The sequence below is a fragment of the Capra hircus genome, chromosome 1 (assembly GCF_001704415.2).
Source record: "Capra hircus breed San Clemente chromosome 1, ASM170441v1, whole genome shotgun sequence".
NCBI lineage: Eukaryota > Metazoa > Chordata > Mammalia > Artiodactyla > Bovidae > Capra > Capra hircus.
Window position 1 is genome coordinate 146,956,580 of NC_030808.1, and position 25,098 is coordinate 146,981,677.

Genomic DNA, 25,098 nt, shown 5'->3' on the forward strand with positions numbered 1-25,098 from the left:
CAGATTTCAGTGTATATATTATCATTTTAAAAGGTAGATCTATCGCAATCCAAAAACACCCAGGGGACGGAGGTGGTAATGGGAGAGGTGATTTTAATACAACCCATGTCTTTTCCTTGTATTCTCTCCAGGAGGTCTGACTGCCAACTCATTATCTTGAATGTTATCCACGAAACAACGCTGGGATTGTCAGATTAATTTTCCTCCCATTATATGAGTCTGTGATAAAACTGGGATCTGATGATAATATCGTGAGTCATCCAGACCATTTCTTAGTAATAACCACTCCATAAAGACACCTCTCGCTGTGTTTAGAATACCGGTACATTATCCTTTCCTGCATGTACCTTTGCTTCAGCCAGTCTTTCACTCGTCTGAAAGGCAGTCTCCCCATCCTGTCCTGCGAATATAGTCAAATACCTTAAGAATGAAAATCCTTCAGTAACGAACATTACCCAAAGGTACAATCACCCTGATTGTGGCAGGGTAAATATTATGTCTGGGAAGTCGTCCACAGCAGGAACGTGAGGAAGGAATTTCATTTCATAGAGGGGTTGAGAAGGGTCCTATTTGGAAAGCGGGCGAGATTAAAGTTGCCATGGAGGTCAGCATAACCAGAAATTTCCACCAAGAAGTTAAGCCCGGTCCTAATGGACGGTGGGGGAACCATGCGGCCTTGCTGGGCTGGTTGGGAATTAAAATTGTAGGTCTGTAGCCAGGGGGCCGGGCAGTCTCTAGAGAGGAGGTTGCCCCTTCAGTGACAAAATAAGCCCTCTTCCTTTGCAAGAGACCATCTGTGCGTATACCTGTGTGTATACCTCTTAAAGGTCTAGACCAGTAGTTTGAATGGGATCTCCTTTCCTAATTATGCAAACCAGGCCCTGGATACAATAAAAGCAGGTGTAACCAAAACAGCACAATCCCAGGGAGCAAGAAGAATGTCTAACTCATGCGTTCATTATTTCCTCATTTTCTAGTTATCTATAAGGTGCAGCACCATGCTAGGCTGGCCCTCCACGGTCAAGGCAAAGTTCCAGATTCACAGATTCTTGCCTTGGGGGAGAGCGGGTCCATGGGATCCCCAGAAGTTCCATAAAGGAGCTTCAGCAGCCCTAAAACTGCAACTGTACAAGAAACTGGGTGTGTGAGTGCATACATGCATTTCCCCCCTACCCCCACCCCGGAGAGAAGGCTTTCAAGGATTTTCAAAATGATTCCTGGATGTTCTGAAAATTAAAAATCTTAGTCTTAGAAAAATCAGAAGGAAATCTGCAGTGGATTCTCTTCCCCCATTTACTATACGATAGATAATACGGTCTGGTAGATTTCCTCTAAAATGAATTAACTAAGGCCGTATTCCCCGATTGATCGATTCCTTTCCAACTGATTAAGTACTCCAACAGGGGAGGAAGCACTCACGGATTTCATCGCTAAAATTTCTCCGTCTCTCGACTGCAGCCATGATACAGTTTCTTATAACTGAAAATATCCATAGCACCTGCTTCAACGGCGATGGAAGCTATGTGAGCTGCCACTAATGAATGTCACCAAAGAAGAGCTCCCCCTGATCCTGAACTTGGATTTTTCTGGAGGTAAGGGATAGTCCCCAGGAAGTGTGTTTAGGTGTGAACGGTTCTGAATAACAACCCCCTCTCCTGGGATCTACTATCTCGCCTTCCGTTGTAAAGGAATGGTGGATCTATACGGTGATACTGAATCAAAGGGAGAAAATTCCCAGGGTGAGATAGCCCTGAAGGAGAGATTTAAGTTGTCAGGGACAGAAAAGAAGGGAAGGAGGAAGGCCCAGACGGCTGCAGCCTTCACCAGTATTTTTTAGGGGCCAGGGTTGTCAGCGAGGCCTTCAAAGCCGGATGGGCAGGTTTTCCCAGTTGCAGGCTGAACCCGAGGTTAGGAACCGCGATCCTGGACCCGAGCCAGCGCCCAGGCAGATCGGTTTTGTGGAACAGAGAAAAACCCTTCCATGTTCCACCTCTGACAATTTCTAGGAGCTTTTACAATCCCTAGGGACTGAAGGCTGAGAAAAGAAAAGGGAGTTTCTTTTTCTACCCTTTATTTAGAAGGGAGTACCAGGCCGCTTTAAGAAAACTCAGCAGACCACTGGCTTTGGACAGAATGGGAAACTGGCGTTGAAACGTTAGGATGAGCCAGCAGCCAGGACCTTCCCGGCCCCAGTGTGGTGTGTGGATGCCAGTGTTGTATTTTCAGACACATTTTCAAAAGCAGAAAACAAAATAGGGGATAGTCTTAAGATCACTTAATAAAACATTATGAAACTTTTAAAAGGACGAGATTCCGCAAGGGAGATTAAGGCTAATTGTTAAAATGAGGGAAAGTCATCCGCTCCCTTCATAATGAGAAGCAAATTGCAAAAAATGAAAAAGAAAAAACCTGGCAGGCGCTGATGTTGACACTCAAGACTTGAAAGAGTAAAATAAAGTTGTGTTTTATGATTATGGAGAGAAATTACCAGTCAGAGTCAAACTGAGCCTTTTGACAGCTCATTTTGTCTTGCAGAACTTAACCAAAAAAAAAAAAATCACTCAAGACCGACAATATACACGGTAACTAATTGGGTACAACATTTATTTGGGGTTCCTCTGTTTTGGATCGCTTATTAGCACACATGGGAAGCCTGGTCAAAACAGATACTGTTCGTATTTGCAGCATTTCAATTAAGTGTCTCATTCCACACCATCAGAAGACAGCCCAGCCTTGGTTGCAGCTATTCCACTCTGCAGACTCAAAGGCATCCTGGCACTAATCAGGCAGCCGAACGCAAACAATCCACACCTTGGGGAAACAGTTCACTGTTCCCCAAGTCAACACAAGCTCCTCTTAGTCACCCACTCAAAACAGACACGGCCAGTAAGGGATGAGAAACGCCAGCACAGAAAGCAGGCTGCTTTCACCATGTCCTTCTTTATCATCACCAACCTCCTGGCCCTTGCTGGAAGGCCACTTACTGCACTTCTTAGGGGAAAATGGCATGGACCACTGAAGAATTCCCAGAACCTGCATAACCAAAACCCGACCCACAGACCTACACAGATGCACACGATGTAATACTACTTCCTCTGGAAACACAATTCAGTGATCCTCAGCTATGGCTTCTTAGGAACAGAAATCCACAGGCACTGAATTGAGATGGTTACTGGACCAGACGGTCGGGCCATTGTGTTTTATTGGCTTCTCACCCACTCTGCCAGCTACTCATCCGAAACCTCCGAGATGTTTTCCAAACATGTATCTCTGAACCACAATGGTAATTCCATTTACTGAAAGGCGAGGACTTTTAATATAACAAGTGAACCCATAGACGAACTTGTGCCTTTATACCTTATAACATCATTCATGCTTTCAGTAAGTGGATATAATTTTCTTGGCCTTAGCCTACTATTAACATAGTGCTATAAACAAACATTTTCAACCATGTTATAAGTTTAAAAATTTTTTCTCCACCTATGATTCTGTTTTGAAAATTCCCCAGACAGCTAGGATAACACAAACACAACAACCAAAAAAAGCAACATGCCTTTACTCCTTTTCCTCTCTGACTAATCAGATTCCCCAAGAATACAGATTTGCAAATGCCTTTATAAAGACTAATGATTACCCTTCTGTTTAACTGTCTGTTGGTTGTACTTTTACTTTTTTTCAAAACGAGTCATCCTGTTATTTAGGTATTTTCTACGTCATTTTATATCATACTCAAAATAACTTTTATTCATAAGCTTATTCAACACTGCATCACAAAAATGCGATTTTCAAAACAAACTATCTTACCTCCTTCAATTAAAGAAATAGTACTTACTGCTATTTATAAAACAGGACCAAGGTTCTTAACAATATAAAGAAAACACAATATTTGAAAATGATTGGAAACCAGAGGAGATTACAAGCCAAGATTTCTCTTCCTGGTTGAATACTTTGATAACACGTATGGAGAAAGAAAACTACACATAGAAACACACTGATACAACAATTTCTCGGGAGAGTTCAATCTTTGATATTATTTGTACCAAAAATATTAACTGGGCCTAGCCCCTCCCTACAGATAATAATAAGCCATCCAAATTATATATAGGAAAGTCACGTCACCATCAGAATCACCGAATCAGAATGTTACTAACACTATTTCTTCATATTTCACCATAAAAAGTGCTTCTTTGAAACATATTGCAATAATCATCTACTATACAACCCTTAAAATTACTAGACATGGACCAGAAGTTAAAGGCTTCCAGTAAAGAGATTTCTGAAAATTATCAAAGAGAGAACCCCAGTAGTATAATCTTAGCTTCCATGATGGCACATTTTATATTTTTACATTTTAGTAGAGACCTGAGAGGTTTTCTTGGAATTTGCGATTCATGTCTTATCTGCTTCAAATCAGTCTTAAACCAATTCAATAACAGAAAGCAATAATGTAAAGCCAGATTCTGTAAGAAACATTAAATATTAAATAACAAGGTTGACGTGGCAACAATGATGGGAAGAAATGACTATGCTTCTAGGGAATCCCATCACAGAAACTTCTAGATGTTTTGAAATCTGGGTTTGTTGCCATGTAGATACTGAGTGTTTCAAGTTCAGTTCTGACAGACACATACCTCTTCCACTCCGACCGACAAACCTGAGGTCATTGAATCTCGCAACTTGGTTTTTCATGGCTGCGGTTGCATTTCTCAGTTCAGCTGAGTAGTTTTCATCATTGCCTGCCATCACAGTCACCAGAGTGCCATCCGGAACGTCCCCCAGAGCCACCACCTAAACACCCGTCAAGGGACAAACACAGACATCAGGCATGTTAGAAACTTGGACGTCATTTGTGTAACTGTTCTAAAACTGAATGGATATTGTGATGCTTTTTAGTTTGCAAAGGAATAGCAAACTAAATCATAACTTATATCGCAAATTAAAACAACAGAAAAGTTATTAATGGGAAGATTTACTTTAAATTCCACTATGTAAAATTTGGGGCTTCCTTGGTGGCTCAGACGGTAAAGAATCTGCCTGCAGTGCAGGAGACCTGGGTTTGATCCCTGAGTGGGGAAGATCCCCTGGAGAAGGGAATGGAAACCCACTCCAGTATTCTTTCCTGCAGAATTCCACAGACAGAGGAGTCTGATGGGCTACAGTCTATGGGGTCGCAGAGTTGGACACGACTGAGTGACTAAGTACACGCGCACACACACACACACACATGTAAAATTATAGATATTTAAATCATAAAACATTCATCTAATAAAGCCACATAAGGTCACAGGACACGGCTGGAATAAGGCTCACTATAGCAAGGGCTTTGAAAAGCTATGGATTCTCGTGAATAAAATCATCTCTTCTTAACTCTCCATATTTGAGAAACAGAATGTCTTGTTTTTTGTAAGTTTATAGCCTAACCCATTTTTCATTTGTCCAGACCTCCACCAATAGGCCTAAGAGGGTTGATTTTGCCTTTGAGGTGTTTAAACTGCTAAAATTAAATCTGATTGCTTCCACTGAATTGCTGACTATTCGTGAATGACTTACATACTCCCTTCACAATTAGTTCATCCTATTGTCCCTACTTGATTTCCAAAGACTTGCTTTCATTAGCACTGAATTGCAGTATGCAAGAGAAAAAAATCAGAAACATAACACTAACTACAAAATCAATAGACCTCAGAGAAGAGGGGTGCTCACTTTGATGTCCTGCTCTGTTTTCAGGAGCAAAATTTCAACACATTTTTATTCTGTGAGTCCCAGAGATGTCTTAACATGGATCTGATAGATAATTGAGATTTTTTCCAAACCCAGATGATGTTGAAGAAGAATTCCTTCAATGCACCTGAATGGAAATGGATTTCCTATCAGGACTATTAAAGTAAATTAGTAAATAAATATTTTGACACTCAGGTAAATTTTTTAAAAAGCAGGAATTTTAAGGCAAAATGCATGGCCAATGATGCTTCATGTAGGAGTGTCCATTTCTTGGGTCATCATTTGATCCTTCTAAAAGCTATTTTCTTGGTCAAAACTATTTCCATTGTTTGTGTTTTCTAAAGTGGTCACAGAATTTCAAATCAAAACAAGTTTTATTCGTGATCACGATCTATCACTTGCAATACCCCCTGATTGGTATTTTCTCAGTCACTAGTGAAATGTGTGCTCATCATTCCAATTTTATAATCGTTTGGGGGGTTTATTTCATCTTATATTTTTTAAACTTATTACAATAAATTTATAACAAAAATAAAGTATTCCATAACGCAATGTCCATAAACTGATGATGGACTTTAAAACTGTGACAGATCCATACAATTGATATTATCTCATCATGAAAGGGAATAAAGTTCTGATACATGCTACAACATAGATGAACCGCTGAAACAGTACATTACGTGAAAGAAGCCATTTACAAGAGGTTCACATATTGTATGATTCCATTTATATGAATAATCCAAAATGCGCACATCCACAGAGACAGAAAATAGCTGACTGGTTGTCAGGGGCTGAGGGAGAGAGGAATCAGGAGTGACTGCTAGTGGGTATAGGGTTTTATTTTTGAGTTGTGTTAATAAAGCATTCCACAGTGGTTATTCCTCCTCCTGTTTTCCACTTCCCCATTTTTACCTCATAGTTGACACATAGTTGCAGGGGTAACACCTATATTTCAGTCCTCTTTTTCTGTCTGCATTTAGGCTGCCATAGGCCCCCGTGAATGACAGAAAAGCCACGTTTCTCTAAATTCTCGTCTTCATTGCCTGCTTAGTCATCACCCTTTCTCGTGTTATCCACTTGACCGTTTATTCCTTTTATTTCCTAGGGTGCTTCAGCTGTTGGATTCTAAGGACTATGATGGGGAAATTGAACCGACTCACTATAAGAGGCAGGCATCCTTCTGACCCCAGGACTGTACCAGGAGACTCAATTCTTATAGCAACAGGCAGGCACGTTCCTCACCTATTTTATCCAATTTGCACTCTTAGCTTTCTTTCTAGTCCTTTCCATCCAAATGTTGGACGTGTTTTCTATAAAGGAAATTTAAAAGCACAGCTATTTCTTCCCCAAGCACCCTCTAATTAGGTAGTTAGAGCCCATTATAAGTGTGTTTGTTGCTGTTAAATTAAGAGCAGTAATATGACAATTCCCTTTTGTTTCAAAACCATTATTGAAATAAATCTCCTTGATCAGTTATGTTCTTGTTACCGTTTTTTCTATTGCCATGAAATAGATTTGCTTTATTCTGCTCTTTTCAGTCCCTTAAAAATCCTCCCCCAGTCTGTTCCACCCCCCCCAACTGTTTTCACTTCCCTCTGTAAAATTAGCTCACAATGTTGAAATGTCCTCCTTGAAAACATATTTTTACTTCCTCATCCCCATCTCCCTGTGATGACCTGGCGTCTCTGTTTTAATTCCACATTCAGTAAGTAAGTATACAGGGACCGGATCAACTGCATGGTTTTCAAACTGAATAACTCATTGTTGGTTAAAGAGCTTAAAATAAATAACTCTTGTTTTATAACTACCAAAATGTATTCTAAATCACCTTCCTCCCACTGGCCCCTCTCACAGTGCTCCATGTCTGAGCCTCACTCATCTTTCCAAAATATCCTCATCAGTAATGTGGCAAATTCATGAGGCAGTCACCAAACAAAAATACAGAGTAAAATAATCGTGGTGGCTAAACAAGAAAAAGTTGTTGATGCTGGAATTTAAGACTAAAGAAATTAGGAGTTTAACTCCTTTTCCCTTTTTTTCAAACTGAAGCAGGAGTCAAAGATATTTCGGGGCTCAAAGATCATTTACTTGGCCTTTTATAGATTTTTCTTGGTGAGGAGGAGGGAAAGAATTAAATCCAAGAAAATTACATTAATAAAGAATATCATCTAATTGTTAGCAAGCATTCTTAGACTAGAAAAATATTTTTAACTTAAAAACTAACATTTCTGTTAATTTGATATAGATTTTATCACTGATAGGCAATATGCAGAGAATTTTTTAAAAAAAAATCTAACTTCAAACAGAATAAAAGAAAGAACTGGAATGAAAAGCTATAAACAATAGGTAAAGAAACACAAACGTTTACATTTTAACACAGACCAAACAGACAAGAAGAGACTTGCTGGCCAAAGGATATCTCTCTCTTTTTTTTTTAACTTCTCTTTTTAAAGTATCAGGAAGTTGGGCAAAATATCAAACCTCTTCTATATTACAGACCTCCCCACACTGCTCTTGGTCAGCCTGTTCACGGCTGAAACTGGCATTTTAAACCAACTCTAGTTAGGCTGAAATTATAGTCACAATTCATTTATTTCAAATTCCTTAAATTTCCAGTGTTTTAAAGAAAGCTGCGGGGTGGAACTTAGCATTCAGCTGAGATGACATTTACTGCATAGCTAGGAGACCATGATCTCACCGACAGAAACGTTACTTCTTTCTTTCTTATGAAAAGAATACTACTATCAGCGTCCAAGGCCTCTCAACTTGCTGAAGGCATGTTTATGCCTTCGGACTGTGGTGTACCAGAGCCTAAATAAACTTTAATATTACAGTCTTACAAAACACATCCTAAGTCATCCAAACAGCTTTTTTGACTGCTTCAGTAATTAATGAGTAACAGGTAGCAAATTTAAGACTTTTCTCTGTAGTAAAATAGGGATTTCTCCTAGGCTAAAAACTAAAGGCAATTTCACCAGAGACGCCAGGGCATGGAGGATATTTTAGGGCCCAGGATAAGCAATTAGGATGGTTTTCATCTATTTTAAGGAAAACTCACACCTTTAAATCTCCCTTTAGTTTCAAAGATTAAAGCAGAGGATTTACACATATTCAGAAGATGCCTAAAGAATCATTTTAGTGCTCCTTCTCATCAATACCGTCAGACTTTGTCATGGTTTTACATTTTCTCCTCCTTAGTATGGAAGATCTTAGTAATTCTTTAGTGCTTACCTTCTTAAAGAGGTTGTCTGGGGCTTACATAAAATCCAAATTCTAAAGTAGTAATTTCTATAGAAAGTGCTTGGGAGGTAGGTAGTGCAAGATGAGTACAGAGTGGAGTCAGGGACACAAAAGTTTAGCTTGCTTTATCCCTGATCTATGTACTTGTTCCCTCACTGGCAGTTTTGTCTGCTTCTTCCGTTAGGCGGTGAGCAGGTCTCCTTTAGAAAGAGGCCCCCCTTCCTGGGGACTGGAGTGGCGACAGATTGTTCACCAAGCGGTCTGATTCCTCTACTGTCCTTTCCTTTGCCCCCAAAGTTGTCAAAACCCACTTGAACTTTTTTCAAGAGGTTTATACCTTGATCTTGAACCTAGAAACTATCACTCAGTAAAACAAATCTTTTTAAAACAGTGAATTGTCAAAAGTCATCTTAAAAAGGAAATCTCTAGGGTTATTAAGATTTCTGCTAAAGGGAATTCCCTGATGGCTCAGGAAAGCAATTTACCTGATTTTTTCCCCTTTTTTTCCATTCTTTTCGAAGGAAATACTTTCATGGGGTGGCTTGAGAAATGACCTGGCCCTAACTCCTTCAGATTCTTTCTTAATCAGTTAGTATTTGGGGTGTGGGTTCCCGAGTCGAGGAGACTATGACTTAGCCCAAAGGAAGCCACAGATCTCGGAGAACCCACACTCCCGTGGTGAGTCTGTAGCACCTGGTTTAAAGGACCCTCGTGTTGATTATCAGCCTGTCTCCTCCCCTCTGCACTTATCTGCCAGTGACCCGGGGCCCATCCCTGTCAGAGCCGAGGAGGTCTGCCCGCTGAGTCTGTTTATATACAGGGATTAGCGTGATTTAAAATTGAAATGGGCTCCCAACCCAAATCTACAGAGGTAGAGGAAGAGACAGGAAAGAGTCCAGCAGCTGCTCAGACTCATCGTCCTTTCTATCCTCTTCAAAAACTCCTTCTTTTAGAAAATTGAGGCAACTCTATACAGGCAGCCAACCGCACTTTTTGCTTGTTTGTTTGTTTGAAAAACCATAATCTAAATTTGGAAGGTGTCTAAAGCTTAAAAATAAAGAACTCCGATAGTTAACTTGTGTTTTAAAAAGTGAACATTTATTCATTGTAACTAGCTAAAAATCCATCCCAGGCTTGGAACCACAAAAAACTTTAATCTCCCCTTAAAGAGGACAATTATGTAGCCAGATTTTATTTTATTTTATTTTTTAAGGAAGAAAAGAGTAGCTGATCTTTATAGCTTCCACCCCCTACCCCTTGCCTGCCTTAGCCCCTTTAAAAGAACAGGAAATGGCAGCACTGATTGTATTTAAAAAGCTGCCCCTTCTTCAACCCACCCAAGACAGAAGAACTGAATCCCTACCGCAGAAATGAAACATCTTCTGTTTGCTGCCAGGGGTGGTGGGACGGTTGTTTAAAAACGCCCGGGGTTGTTTATATAGCCCCTTTGAAGGCCAAGGTTTTTCAAGACAGCTGAAAGCTAGCGTAAGATGAGGGGTGAAAAGTGAACGCGGACCTCTGAAGCTAAAAGGCTGAAGTTTCCTGGTCCACGTCGCCGCCCCCCTCCCCTCAAACAGCAAAGCAGGCGGATGAGACCCCCAGGCTCACGGCAGCCCGCCTTGCCTCCTTTAGCTGACCCGGGGCTTCAAGCTAGGTAAGCCGGCGATAACGTTCAGGAGGGTTCCCAGAAAAGAAACAGGATTCGCTACTTGCGGCTTCTGGCAGGAATAGGCTAGAAGCTCAAAACAAAACAACCAAAAACACCCTCCGAAAACTTTTGCAAATTTAACAGAGTCCGCCGTGGACTTTGAACTTGCTAATTTCTACAGTGCAGTTAAAGAGGGGGTGGACGTGGGGAAAAGCCATGAGAGTTTTCCTTGTCAAGTTTCTTTTCCTGGATCCAAAGGTATATCACAGTATCTCGATTTTATTTCCTGATGCCTTCCTCAGAAGGGCTGGGTTCCGGCCGGGTTATAACTTTTCCTACTTTGGATCAAAGCGAAGGACCGATGCCCGGGGAGGAGGTCCCGCCGGCCCTCCGTGGACGTCTTTGGGGGGGGCACCCTGAATTTTTTCAACCATCCCCCGGAGGCCGCGGCGGCCTACTGAAGCGGGACCCCTCCACCATCGCCCCCCCGCCCCCAGCCCAACCGAGGGTAGCCACGGCAACGCAGCATCCCCCGTGTGCGCAGCGCAGAGGGATGGACCACGGGCCTCCGCGCCGGCCCCTTTCTAGAACCCGGCCCCGCCTGCCTGGCCACGGCCCTCCCCGATCGCCCCGGCGATCGACCGGCCTCTGCCTGTCCTCCCGCCACCCGCTCCGGCCCGAGTTACCTTGAAAGCGATGGGCAGAGTCTTGTTGCAGCGCCAGTGCGTGGGCAGCACGGAGCAGAGGAAGTTGGGGCTGTCGGTGCGCACCAGCTCGCCCGGGTGGTCGGCCAGCACCTCCACCATGCTGCGGTCGCCGCTCCTCAGCTTGCCGGCTAGGGCGGCGCCGGCGTCCGGGGCGCCCAGCGGCAGCGCCTCGCTCATCTTGCCCGGGCTCAGCGCGGTGGAAGGCGGCGTGAAGCGGCGGCTCGTGCTGGCATCTACAGGGATACGCATCACAACAAGCCGATTGAGTTAGGACCCTGCAAACAGCTCCTACCAAACGGCGACGGGGGCGCGGATCTTCAGCAAGCAGCTCCCGGGAGACCAACATACAAGTTCAGGGACCTTTATTGCTGCAAGGTGGCTGGGGGAGAGGGGGAGACTAAGTTACGAACAGTCCAGGAAGGCGGAAAAAGTTCTAGTTCTGACAACCGGCCTCAGCTCAGACCCGGGCACCGACCGCTTAGTGCTTTGAAAAGTGGGCGACCAGAATCCAAAGTCAAGGGCCAAGGGACCCTATCTTCTGAGTTTTGCTTTGAGAGTTTGAAGTTTCAGTCTTTGGCTGTTACAGAAGTACCCGGAGGCAAAAATTCCCATACACTTCCTAAACTATTTATGCGGAGAGCAGAAGGACCAGCAAATATAGGATTTGGACGTTCCAGTAGTTAATTGCCTGTCAGTTCTTCTTCTTTCCCCGCCCCCCCCCCAGGTGAGTTTTGTCTAAAGTCCAAACACAACAGAAAATATACGAGTGTCTTCAAATACGGCGCCACTTTTTATTCATGCAAAACTGGCTTCGGTCCTCAAAAGCGAGAGCTGAGACTTCCAAAAGGTCCTGCTTCTAATGTATGTGCACATATATATAAACATATACATATGCTCTACTTCATAAAATATTTACAATACAATCTGTAGAGAATTTAAACACAACAGAAACCCATTAATGTTCGCTGCACTTTTTTTTTTTTTCTTCTCTAAGTAGCCTTGAGAATCAGCTTCAGTAGTTGAAGGGCTGGGCTAGAAGGACTTGTCATGTTTTCAATAAATTCTGGCAAAATGCTCAGTTCAGAAAATTCAAGCTTTATCAAAGAAAAAGCTGATCTTAAAAAAAGAAAAAATCCAAGTCGATGATATTCAGGGTTCAGCTCTCCACATCTGAGAACTCGGGTTTGGGGATGTTGGTTAAGTTTGTGGCTGATCCTGTGGTTTGGTGGGAGGTGAGCTGCAGCGGAGTCAGACGCACGCAGGCACGCACTCTTCGGGAGCCAGCCGCCGTCTACATCGACTCCGGTGAGTCAGCCCCGACTTGGGCAGTAGCGAGACGAGCTTCCTCCAACGTCGCCCCAGCGCCGGCCGGGTGAAGTGCCCGGACGCGCCAATTTACCCACACACCGCGGAACCGCAGCAGGTGGAGCGGGCCCTGGCGAGAAAGGCTCCGCAGCGCAGATCGCAACAGACGGGGCGGCTCGAGTTACACAAGCACGCACACTCTGCCACGCACACGCGCCACTTCACCACTCGCCACGAAGCCCGGCGCACTCTCTCCCGCTGTTGTCAAAGGACACAACCGGAGAAAAGTTCACACCCAGGAAAGAAATGGAACCATCCAGCCAAGAAACCAGTTCATTCAAAAGTAGGAAAAGGCAAAAACAACAACAAAATCCTCCCCCACACACAATTCAAAATCGAAGTTCCAACGCGGTTCTATGAAAAACAGCAAAGACTGACTTTCTTCTGGCGTCCCCAGTATCCCCAGCAAGAGATGCCTGCCGGCTCAGGGCCGGGCAGCGTGGTGCCCTGGCTGGGTCCGGCCGCGGGGCGCTCGTCCCGCCTGCGCCCGCTGGCTCTATGAATGAGAGTGCCTGGAAATGAACGTGCTTTTACTGTAAGCCCGGCCCGAGGAATTCCATTCCCTCAGCTCGTTTGCATAGGGGCGGCTGCCGGCCAATCACAGGCCTTTCCGGTATCAGGCAGGGCGCGGCTCGGTGCCGCCGGCTCCTGGAATTGGCCCGCGCGCCCCCGCCGCCGCCGCGCGCTACTGTACGCGACCAGGGTGGAGAGTCCACCGCCAGCCAGTGCGGAGGCCACGCCGCGCTCCCCGCATCCACATACCCGCACCCACACGCTCCTACATTCGCTCGAGACCGCCATTCCGGTGCGGACGGCGGCGGCTTTGCACACTCGCGGGCTTGCGCGGCCGGCAGTCAGTCAGCCCGCCCGCCCCAGGGGGCTGCCGTGAGCGGCCGCGCCAGGGGCGGCCGTGGTTCGGAGACCCAGGAGGTGGAGCAGAAGGCCGGTCGGCCTGGAGGGACTGGGGCCGCGCGCTGAGCCGCAAATGGTCCGGGATCAGAGTCTGTCGGAGAGAAGCATCAGCGAGCCCTGGAGATAGATGAAGCGGCCGCCGCTAGGCTTCCGAGACCTGGGGGCCGGGGGGCCCCAAGGCCTCCACTTTCCCGGCACGGATGGGATTCGCCGCGAGGGGGCCGGGAAGGGCCGAGGGCCCAGCCCGGGGAGCCGCTCGGCGCCGATTGGCAGCCGAGGCGAAGTGGCGCTGATTCATTTACTGAGACCAGACGGTGGTCGGTCTCCACGATCTGCTTTTTGTGTTGAGTTTTCTTTCTGGGTTTGTTTTCTTGGTGTTTTTCGCTGCGTCTTGACGCGGCGCGCCTCGCTCAGGTGGAGTTGAGCTTAGCGGCCAGCGAAGGAGTTCCGTAGTTCAGAACCCCCCCCCCCCCCGCCCCGCCCCAAGAACAAGCGACTGGAAAGAAACTGGAAAGCCTCCGGGCGGGGTTCCCCCGCGGGGCCCAGGTCGTTCGCGCCCCGCACCCACCTCCAGCTCCCCGGAAACGGCCCCTGGGCTCCGCTCCCCGCCCGCGCGCGCGCGCGCGCCAGCCGCCCCGGGAGCTGAAGCCACCCCGGCTCTGCGCGCGGGCGGGAACATGCTCCCCGCTCCCGTCCCAGCGGCGCCGCGGGCATTTTCGCGGAGCTTAGAGGGGCCCCGGATCTCCCCGCCCCACGCCACCGCCCGGCCGCGGGGCTCTCCCAGCTACACTCAGCGAGGAGTCCACTGGGTCCCTCCCTCGGGGGGAGGGCGCTCATCCACTCTCCCCCTCGCCTGGCACGGAGCCCTCCACGTCGACTTCGCCCGCCCCCGCCCCCGGGTGGGGGACCCTCCCTTCCCACTCCCCGCCTTGGTTCCCCCTGCCGATGCGCGATTTGGGGGTGCCGGACCGCTGCCGCCGCCGCCGCCGCCGCTCCGGCTTCCCCAGGGCTCCAGCGCCAAGGGGCCTGCCAGAGGCGGGGGCCGTGGCGGGCCAGGCCACGGAGGCCTTTCCGGGCGCCGCGGCCGCTTCCCTCGCCCCGGGCCCTGAACGGCCGGGCGGCTCGGCGCGGGCGCCAGGGGGCAGCAGGCGCCCGGCGGCCGGCCCGCGCGCCGGGGAACGCCCCCGACGGCGCGGCTGTAGCTCCGTCCTTCTGGCGGCCTTTGCGTCTCCGGTAGGAACTTCAGCTGGGGAAGAAGCGAAAGGAGAAACGGCGACCGGATCCTGCCTGCGCGGCCCCGTTCCGCCCCCCGCCCCGCTATCCCAACGGCCGGGAGGGCAGCAGGGGAACCTTCGGGCAGGGGTCCCGGCTGTCCCGACCCGCGCGTATCGGGGTCTTTTTTTCCCGAAATCCCTTGGCCGTCCCCACCATCGGCTGGTCCCAAGCAGTAGGAGCTGGGGGCGTCCCGGGCTCCCTGCGGCAGGCCCCCTGCTTCCTGCCCCGCATCTCGCCTGGTGCGCCCGTCCCCTCGCTCTTCTCGCTCCGAGAAACCTGGGACATTCCGGAACTTCCAGTATTCAGCTGTATTTTGTTTAATGGGTCTGAGGGTTGAGGGGAGTCTCAGAAAACGCCCTTGTATTTTTCTTTAAAAGTGATTTTTGAAGAAGCCTCATTTCAAACATTGCAGGTGTAAAGACCCCCCCTCCCACAACAGTCTTCTCTCCACCCGGGCCGAGCGATCCCAAATAGCGAGTAGTCCCCAGACAATCCCCAGACAACCCCCAACCCCCCGCCCCGCCACACACACCCCGTCTGCGCCGGAGCCCCGGGGCCACACAGTCTCTCTTCTGCGCCCGGGCTCGACGCTGCCCACTCTAGAGGCGTGTTCGCGCTGAGTGAAATCTCTCTGCTTGGGCTCGAGTGTATTTCCTCAGGAGCCGATCAAGTGCATCCCCATAGACCCCCTAGGACCGGGTCTGGGGGGACTCAGGAGTGTGGTGGAGGCAAAAATGGGCTCTGCCTCGGAGGATGTAGCGGTCCGGGGGTGGGGGATAAGCCGCCTGCTCGGAAAGCTCAGAGAAAGCTCCTTTGGGGCTGCGACCGTTTGCCTGAAACCCTCAACCGTGCGAAGGGCCGCGGGCGCCCCACGCAACGCGGTCTTCCAGGTGGGGATCAGGTTTCCTTAGTAAGAGAAGAGGATTAGCGATAGATGCACCCGGTTCAGACGCTGTTTAGCTCAGAATCTCAACCAGTAAAGCCCGAGTTCGAACTCCAACAAGGACAGTAGCAGCAGGGAAAGCTGCTGCTGATTTTATTTGAGTGGGGCCGCCGGGCATTTGGGGTTCTCAGGACCTTGCGCAGGCTGTAACTGCGCTAACGGGGTGCACGCTTGAAACCCAGCAATAACACACACCGCCCCTCCTTATCGAGGAACTAAAATGAATGGAAAGCTGGCAGCCTGGGACTCAACTAAGAGGGTATCGCGAACCCCTTAATCTAAAGGGCTTTGTACATATAGCGTATGGAGTTGGATGTACTTTTTCCACCAGGAGCGCTCATTTAAGGGGCTATATAGAATTTCCCTTCCCTTGCTTCTCTAAGAGAAAAGGAAAGGAAACATTTCTGTATACACTCGTAGTGTTCCCCTGGAATAATGCTAATATTTGCTTTTGTCATAACACAGTGCAAAAATTACAACGAAGCAATATGTTGGGCGGATGGATGCTGTGTGACAGTTTCTTCCAAATTTGCTGCATGGGGGAAATTTCCAAAAGGCTCCTAGTTGATTGAATGAAATGTGAGTTCTCACAGTGAATTGAAAAATTAGTATTTACTTACCTGGAAGGGGAAAATAAAACAATTTCACTGGAAAACAGCTTATTGACTTTTTTTTTCTACAACTTTAAGTAAATATATAATGATGGGCGTCTCAGAAAACATTTAAATATTACACATTTTTTACTCTTTCAAAACGCTCTTAAAAATAAGAATCTCAACCATTCTCTTAAAATTCCCCTCTGTAATATATTTCTAAAATTACATTCCTAAAAATGCAACATTTCTAAAAGAATTATTTCTGTTTTCAGTGACCATTTTAATGAAAATAAAAAGCAGAGAATGTATTTTGCTAGAGGTGGACCACATTAGTTGGTGCTAATGGGACAGGGAATAAGAACAATTTTAATGGAGACTAACATACATGTAAATGTATGTATAATACACATTGTCTGGTTTTCAACATTGGAATTTAAATAATTAAACATCCCTTTCTCCCTGTGAATTTGAGATGATTTCACTTTTGAAATATAATTACTTTGGGGGACCAGGTTCCTTCGTTTTTTCACTACATTCTTCCTCTGTGTGAATGTTTCCATGGGATCCTGTGGTTGATATATGACTATTTCACTAACTTTGTAAATCAGTTTACAACTCACAAGTAACAAACTGAGAAAGAATTTAAATTAATCTTTTTAAAAGTTAAGGATGCTTAGTAAGCATTTTGCTCATAAAATTTTTACATTAGCACTGCTATAGCAAAAGTAATAAATTTATAACACATAGAAGCCAAGCTTTTTTTTTGTTTAGAGAGAGTGAGTTGTATAGAGTCATTTAATAACAGCACAACGCACCTGTGGTAAACGCTGTAGAACCGAGGGTATCATTTAAGGTTTCATTGGAATGTTTTATATGTTTGACATTTACAATATGGAAAACAGCTTTTAAATATTTTTGAATCAGCAAAAAAAAAAAAAGTCTTGATTATTTGGGTTAATAGATACATATATAAAATGTCATATATATGCACATGTGAATATGCATGCAAAGAATATAATTTGGAATCTAACATACCGTGAACGTCTCTAGATGGATTCATTCCGTGAACACATTCTGAAAGAGTAGAAAATAGGAAAATAAAAATAATTGTGTGAATATATTGACAGCAAACACCAAATTTACTGAAGTTGATTAATTGTAGTTGGAACCAATGCCAGTGTGGAAACTAAATCCCCTCTCTCATTTTTTTTGGGAGCTTGTTGCCTCTCACACTCTTTAGCACTGGAGATTTTTATAGCATATTGTCCAGCTTTGGGTCAAAAATAACTTAAAATGGTAAATCATCATATAAAAAAATGAACTGTTACATATGCGTATGGTTTTTAGGTACCTTCTACCAATGTCTCCCATTGCTAGCTAATACTGAGGTCTTTATCATTCATAGAATCACCTCTTTTAAGCTCTATATGGGATGCAAATGTGATTTATTTCATGAATGTTAAAAATACATGTGGATAATGTAGGGATGGATCACAATTCAAAGTGAAAACCAAACCCAAAGGGGAAAGGTGAGGGGGTATAAATTAGGAGTTTGGGATTAACACATACACACTATAAGATACAAAATAGATAATCAATAGGAACCTACTGTATAGCATATGGAACTCTAGTCAATATTCTGTAATAACCTATATGGGAAAGGAATCTGAAAAAGAATGGATATATGTGAATGTGTAACTGAATCACTTTGCTGTATACCTGAAACTAACACAACATTGTAAATCAACTATACACCAATGTAGAATAAAAATTAAATTTAAAAAACTATTATAGGTAAGGAAAATCAACAAAAGCTCCCAAACCCTAACTTAATATAAAAACATTAAAAAAATCTGTGACATACTAGACGCTAAATGCAAAAAAGTAAAAATATGAATAGTTTTCAAAGTGATAAAGATAACAATTTGGAATATGTCTTCTAAAAGAAACTAGTAGACAAACATTATAATCATTTACTTCCAATGATGAGATATTTTAGAAGTATTTTCTTCCCACTTGATTTCCTTTCTTTCCCTTTGCTAGGAGGGCAGATTGCTTATACTGAAAGCCTTCATTCTTAAAGTGACAGATGATATCAGTTGTTACTGAAAATAATTTTCATGATAATTTCCACATATGGATCACTTACTATATACTCCTGCATGTACAGTTACAGGTAAAGTCACAGGTAAATCCATTAAGTAAAGCCATATGAAGCTATTTCTCTTTCCCTTGAATATCTATGTATAATGTTCTGAATTTGAAATGATTTCATCAGCCTTGTTATGGATAATGGTCAGAACTGAGTGATTAACCTGGAGGAAACAGCATTTTTCAAAGCCTTAAGATCTGAACATTTCAAATACTGCAGACCTAGAGCTTTCAACTCCACTGCACAATATTAGTATAATATTGCTTAAATAAAACCTTTAAGAAAGGAGGTAATTATTTCAGATTTCCAGATGCTGTTTAAATAGGCAGGAGAACAAGATTTTCAGCTCCTTAGTTTTATGGTTTTGCTAAGCGAAAAGGGCAACTTAAATAATAAGGGGTTTTGAAGGACTGCCCTGTGATGAAAAATGAAAGGAATTAAGTATGTATAGTCTCAAAGGAGGCTTCCCTGGTGGCTCAGCTTTAAAGAATCCACTTGCCAGGGCAGGAGACGTGGGTTCTATCCCTGGTTTAGGAAGATACCCTGGAGAAGGAAATTGTAATCCGCTAAAGTATTCTTGCCTGGGAAATCCCATGGACAGAAGAGCCTGACAGCTAGAGTCCTTAGGGTTGCAAAGAGCTGGACATGAACTTAGCAACTAAACAACAACAAAATTCTCAAAAGAGCCTTCTTAAAGACACATACACACAAAATTGTGGTTTACAAGTACATAAAGTGACTCCATAAATTTTTTTAAAAAATGGAGCAGAGAAAGTGTTATTTGCACTAATTATGAATGCTAAGGCAGAAAATAACAAATACACCCTGAAGTTAGTAAATTTAGTTTTAATAGGTGTGGGGGTCAGGGGAAATTCACAGCAGTAAGATTGACCAGACAGCTGAGTTTATGCTAAAGAGACCTAACAGAATTAACCACCCTGGAAATTCTCTCCTGAGACCCTGAGAAGCCTTTCCATGTCTGAGACTGAGAAATAGGAGAAGCAGAGTGGAAAGGCAAGTGTTTTGTCTACACACCTAATATTTCAGTGATTCTGAGAGAAGAGCCAAGATTTTTTTTTTTTAACCTAAAAACAAGGGCAGAAGTGAGAGGATTTTGAAAGGTGTGCAGTGGTCTGTTGAGAGCTTTTTTTATTTGTCCTGTGTCAGTAGCTTCAAGGAGACAGCATGCATCATTAAGTTGGGGGGTTAGAGGGGAGAGAGAGGAGGCGGGTGTCTGTACCTGAAGTCACACCTGTAGGAATTTGAAATGATTTGCCCAAGGAGTTGTTAATGATGCTAGAACCTGAACTGTAAGAGAAGACAGGTCCTGGGTATTCACAACAGTGAGAGCTGACTACCTTGCCCGATTTATTCCTTGCAACAACACCATTCACATTCCCATTCCCATTTTACAGACCAGAAAGCTTACAGTTGGAGAATTTAGGAAATCTGCCCAAAGTTACTTCACTCTTGATCTCTGTGGACACGTGCACATTCTCATCCCCACATCTGGGTCTACATACGTGATGAGCTATGTTTCGTTTTGACCACAACTATGTATTTTTATCAGTGTCCTTTTTAGCCTTCTGAATGATTAAACTCTGATCTCATCTTTGACTTTTATCCTCCCTTGTCTCAAGGTCTCTATCAGAAAATAGCCCTGAAATTCTTTGCTGAGCAGAATCACCAAGTATTTAGGATTCATATCCTGAGGTTATTTTTGGCCATCTACAAAGTTTGAGAGTGAGTCAAGGTCCCTTTGGCCAATAAGTGGGAGCCGTGGAGTATCAAGCTGCTGATGAACACGTGTGTAAAGTCCAGGAAGCTGGAGGAAGGACGCACAGGAATTGACACCACCTGGTGGGCTTTGAAAAGACCCACTTCTTGGTTAGAGATGATATTGATTTGACTCTTGGAGGCCGTGTAGATTTTCACCAGGTGGTCAATAAGGCTTGGGGGTGCCTGGGGGGTTGGGAGAGAAGCCTTTCCAAGCAGAAGGATGAGCATGAGAGAGGCACGGATGAAGTTACGACACAGACTCAGAATAGTTGGGGTGTAAGTTGGGGATCAGGTTGGGGTGTGGCAGCTTGTAGGTGACACAATTTGTCGCAGTAGGTGTGGCAGTTTGTAGGCAGACACAAACACAGGCAGGTCAGAGGCAGCTTACACAATCTAAAGCAACCTGAACTTCAGTGTGAGGGCAGCGGGTTCTCTTAGAGCCTGGAAATCTGGGAAATAACACGGTGGAGACGTATTTTAGGAGAATAAATCTATCAGGGGTGGATAGGTGAATTAGACGGAGTAGAGAAGGAGCAGATGTGCTATAACCTTGCCAAGCAAGACTCGTGAGCATTTAGGTGAAAAAAATGGGGACACAAAAGGAGGGACTGAAGTGAGGGAGAGGGAGGGATCTTCCCTCATTTCCCGCCCTCGTGCCATTAGGAGCAGTCAGGACCAGTGCCGATGGGTTGGAGGTGGACGTCAGCCATCATCTTGGAATGGCCAGGACAAGATGCTGGTAGAATAAACAGGAGGGACAAGTGCTGAGTAAGCTGCGAAGTTGGTGCTAATTTGCTAGTTTGGCCGCAATAGGAAAGCAGCACACCAAGCACGCCTTCCCCTCCTCGTATTGTTTTGGGGAGACACTGCCTGCGTCCTTATGAGCCTCTGTTTCTGGGGTTCAGGGGCAGGAAGCCACATACCTGAGTCCCTGTTCTCCAAAAGTCCTGTCTGTGATAAGGCTGATAGTTTGACCTCTGTCTGCTCTGCTTGTTTTCCTGCCTCGCAGTTGGTTCTGGATCTTGGGAGGACAAGGATGTCTCGTATTGGCCTCTCTCAAGCCAACCCTGTAACTGTCTCATTCTCTTCTGATTTCGCCCTCAGCCCCACACAAACACATAACCACTAAGGTCTGAACACTTTGCCAGGGAGGTTCCCTCCTCTTCAAATCCTAGACAGCCCCATGTAAGCAATGTGTACCCCAAGCCCCTGGGGACCAGGTCAAGTGCAGACTCCGATTCAGTAGGTTTGGGGGTGGGGTGGTGACTGAGGTCCTGTATTCCCAGCAAGCTCTCTGTGATGCTGCTGCTCCTGGTTCAAGGACCGCACTCAGAGTTGGCAAGGCCAGCTGCTCAGTATCCAGCAAAAACGGTGCCCAGCACCCACTAGGATGCAGTGTCGAAAAGGTGTTTGTAAACAAATTGCAAATCGATGTGAAATCTCTCTCCGATTGGACTTTTGAAATGAATGTGATGGACTGAATGTCTGCATCTGCTCTGCCACCAAACTCATATGTTGAAGCCCTAAAGCCTAATGTAATGGTCTTAACAGGTGAGGCCTTTAGGAGGTCATCTGGTTTAAATGAGGTCATGTGGGTGGGGTGCTCACGATGGACTTAGTGCCCTTGTAAGCAGAGACTGGAGCCTTTCTCCTGTCCCTCTCCCTGTCATATAAGCACACAGCAAGAAGGCAGCCAAGTATTAATACAAGCCAGGAAGAAAGTTCTCACCAGAACCCAACCATGCTGGCATTCTGATCATGGACTTCCAGCTGCCAGAACTGTAAGAAATAATTTTCTGTTGTGTAAGCCACCCAGTCTATAGTATTTTGTTACAGTAGCTGGAGTTGCCCAAGGCAATCATGATTATTGAAGCTCCCTTTGATCAGTGCATCAAACCTCACACTAAAGTCTTTACGTGCATTATTCCATTTAGCTTTCTAGCAGTAAACAGTCCACCATTATTCCCTTCATTTTACAGATGAAGAAACTGAGATGCAGTTATTGGCCAGTTTGCCCATAGATTGTCAGTCATAGCCGGCCAGTTCAACCACCTTGCAAGAGTCACATCATTATGTCATTGTCATTCAAACTTCTTTACTAGTTCTTGACAATTTGTCTTTAAATCCTGTGGGCATCTCTCTTATTCTAGAGCAGCACTGTCCACTAGAAATGTAATATGAGCCATAAAAGGAATGTAAAATTTTCTAATAACCACATGAAAAAAGTAAAGAGAAATGGGTGAAAGTAATTTTGAGAATAAATTTAACTTCAGGTCAGTTTAGTTCAGTTGCTCACTCGTGTCCAAGTCTTTGCGACCCCATGAATCGCAGTACGACAGGCCTCCCTATCCATCACCATCTCCCGGAGTTCACTCAAATTCATGTCCATCAAGTCAGTGATGTCATCCAACCATCTCATCCTCGGTCATCCCCTTCTCCTCCTGCTCCCAATCCCTCCCAGAATCAGAGTCTTTTCCAATGAGTCAACTCTTTGCATTAGGTGGCCAAAGCACTGGAGTTTCAGCTTTAGCATCATTGCTTCCAAAGGACACCCAGGGCTGATCTCCTTCAGAATGGACTGGTTGGATCTCCTTGCAGTCCAAGGGACTCTCAAGAGTCTTCTCCAACACCACAGTTCAAAAGCATCAGTTCTTTGGCGCTCAGCTTTGTTCACAGTCCAACTCTCACATCCATACATGACCATTGGAAAAACCATAGCCTTGACTAGACAGACCTTTGTTGGCAAAGTAATGTCTCTGCTTTTCAATATGCTGTCTAGGTTGGTCATAACTTTCCTTCCAAGGAGTAAGCGTCTTTTAATTTCATGGCTGCAATACCATCTGCAGGGATTTTGGAGCCCCAAAAAATAAAGTCTGACACTGTTTCCACTGTTTCTCCATCTATTTCCCACGAAGTGATGGGCCTGGATACCATGATATTCGTTTTCTGAATGTTGAGCTTTAAGCCAACTTTTTCACTCTCCACTTTCGCTTTCATCAAGAGGCTTTTTAGTTCCTCTTCACTTTCTGCCATAAGGATGGTGTCATCTGCATATCTGAGGTTATTGATATTTCTCCCGGCAATCTTGATTCCAGCTTGTGCTTCTTCCAGCCCAGCATTTCTCATGATGTACTCTGCATAGAAGTTAAATAAGCAGGGTGACAATATACAGCCTTGACATACTCCTTTTCCTATTTGGAACCAGTATGTTGTTCCATGTCCAGTTCTAACTGTTGCTTCCTGACCTGCATACAAGTTTCTCAAGAGGCAGGTTAGGTGGTCTGGTATTCCCATCTCTTTCAGAATTTTCCACAGTTTATTGTGATCCACATAGTCAAAGGCTTTGGCATAGTCAAGAAAGAAGAAATAGATGTTTTTCTGGAACTCTCTTGCTTTTTCCACAATCCAGCAGATGTTGGCAATTGATCTCTGGTTCCTCTGCCTTTTCTAAAGCCAGCTTAAACATCTGGAATTTCACGGTTCACATATTGCTGAAGCCTGGCTTGGAGAATTTTGAGCATTACTTTACTAGCGTGTGAGATGAGTGCAATTGTGCGGTACTTTGAGCATTCTTTGGCATTGCCTTTCTTTGGGATTGGAGTGAAAACTGACCTTTTCCAGTCCTGTGGCCACTGCTGAGTTTTCCAAATGTGCTGGCATATTGAGTGCAGCACTTTCACAGCATCATCTTTCAGGATTTGAAACAGCTCCACTGGAATTCCATCACCTCCACTAGCTTTGTTGGTAGTGATGATTTCTAAGGCCCACTTGACTTCACATTCCAGGATGTCTGGCTCTGGGTGAGTGATCACACCATCATGATTATCTGGGTCTTGAAGATCTTTTTTGTACAGTTATTCTGTGTCAGCCCAAACAATTTCAACATGTAATCAATATTAACATTGTTCATAAGATATTTTACATTATTTTTCTTTTAGTAAGTTTTCAAATTCCTTATGTATTTTGTATTCACAGTGTATCTCAGTTCAGTCTAGCTGTGTTTCAAGCCCTCAAATTTCACAAGGCTAGTGGCTACTATCTTAGACTGTGCAGTTAAAGGGTGACCACTCAAACACAACTCCCTCTGAAGAGCGGTTTTGCTGCTATTCCGCTTGTGCTCAAGCGAGCCCTGTTTATAACCTGCTATTAGCAAAGGCTATTCAGTAATGCATCTTTCTGGACTCATGTTTTCCCTCCGAGCTGTCCTGAAGTGAAGTTCAGAATTTTATTACAGCATCACTTGATTGGCTGTGTCATAAGGACACACACATACACGGTGAAAACAGCTAAGTTGCAAAGGTTAGGGGCCGCTGTCATTGCCACTAATGCATTTTCACAGCCATGGATGAGCCACTGGTGTACCTCATGCATCCCTTGTTTCCACTTAAGTTTACCAGCCACTGATGGCACAGCCTATACAATATGCTTTGGCTTCTTCGACTCTGAAAGAATACTACTAAAGAATCCCTTGACCCTTTCTTTTCCAACATCCTTATGTTCTATGAAATTCATACAGGCAACATGTATTAGGACAAGAGGTTTTATGTTTACCAGCCCATGACTTCAAAACAGAACTGCAAAGTGATTGAGGGGTAGTCTCAAATAGTGGCTGAGTGCTGAATAACCGATGCTTTCAAATTGTAGTGTTGGAGAAGACTCTTGAGAGTCCCTTGGACTGCAAGGAGATCAAACCAGTCAATCCTAAAGGAAATCAACCGTGAATTTCTGGGAAGGACTGACGCTGAAGCTGAAGCTCCAGT

General features: G+C 44.9%; 1 protein-coding gene across 1 annotated transcript in view; it reads right to left on the bottom strand.

Moving 5' to 3' along the window:
- The window catches only part of RUNX1 (runt related transcription factor 1), a 99,841-nt gene extending 82,366 nt beyond the window's left edge, over nt 1-17,475 (bottom strand). The window contains exons 1-3 of the mRNA XM_018052603.1: nt 17,443-17,475; nt 11,296-11,549; nt 4,632-4,788 (exon numbers count right to left, since the gene is read on the bottom strand). Of these exons, the coding sequence (XP_017908092.1) occupies nt 4,632-4,788; nt 11,296-11,549; nt 17,443-17,467 (436 nt within the window). The 5' untranslated portion in view covers nt 17,468-17,475. The remainder of the gene's footprint in view (nt 1-4,631; nt 4,789-11,295; nt 11,550-17,442) is intronic.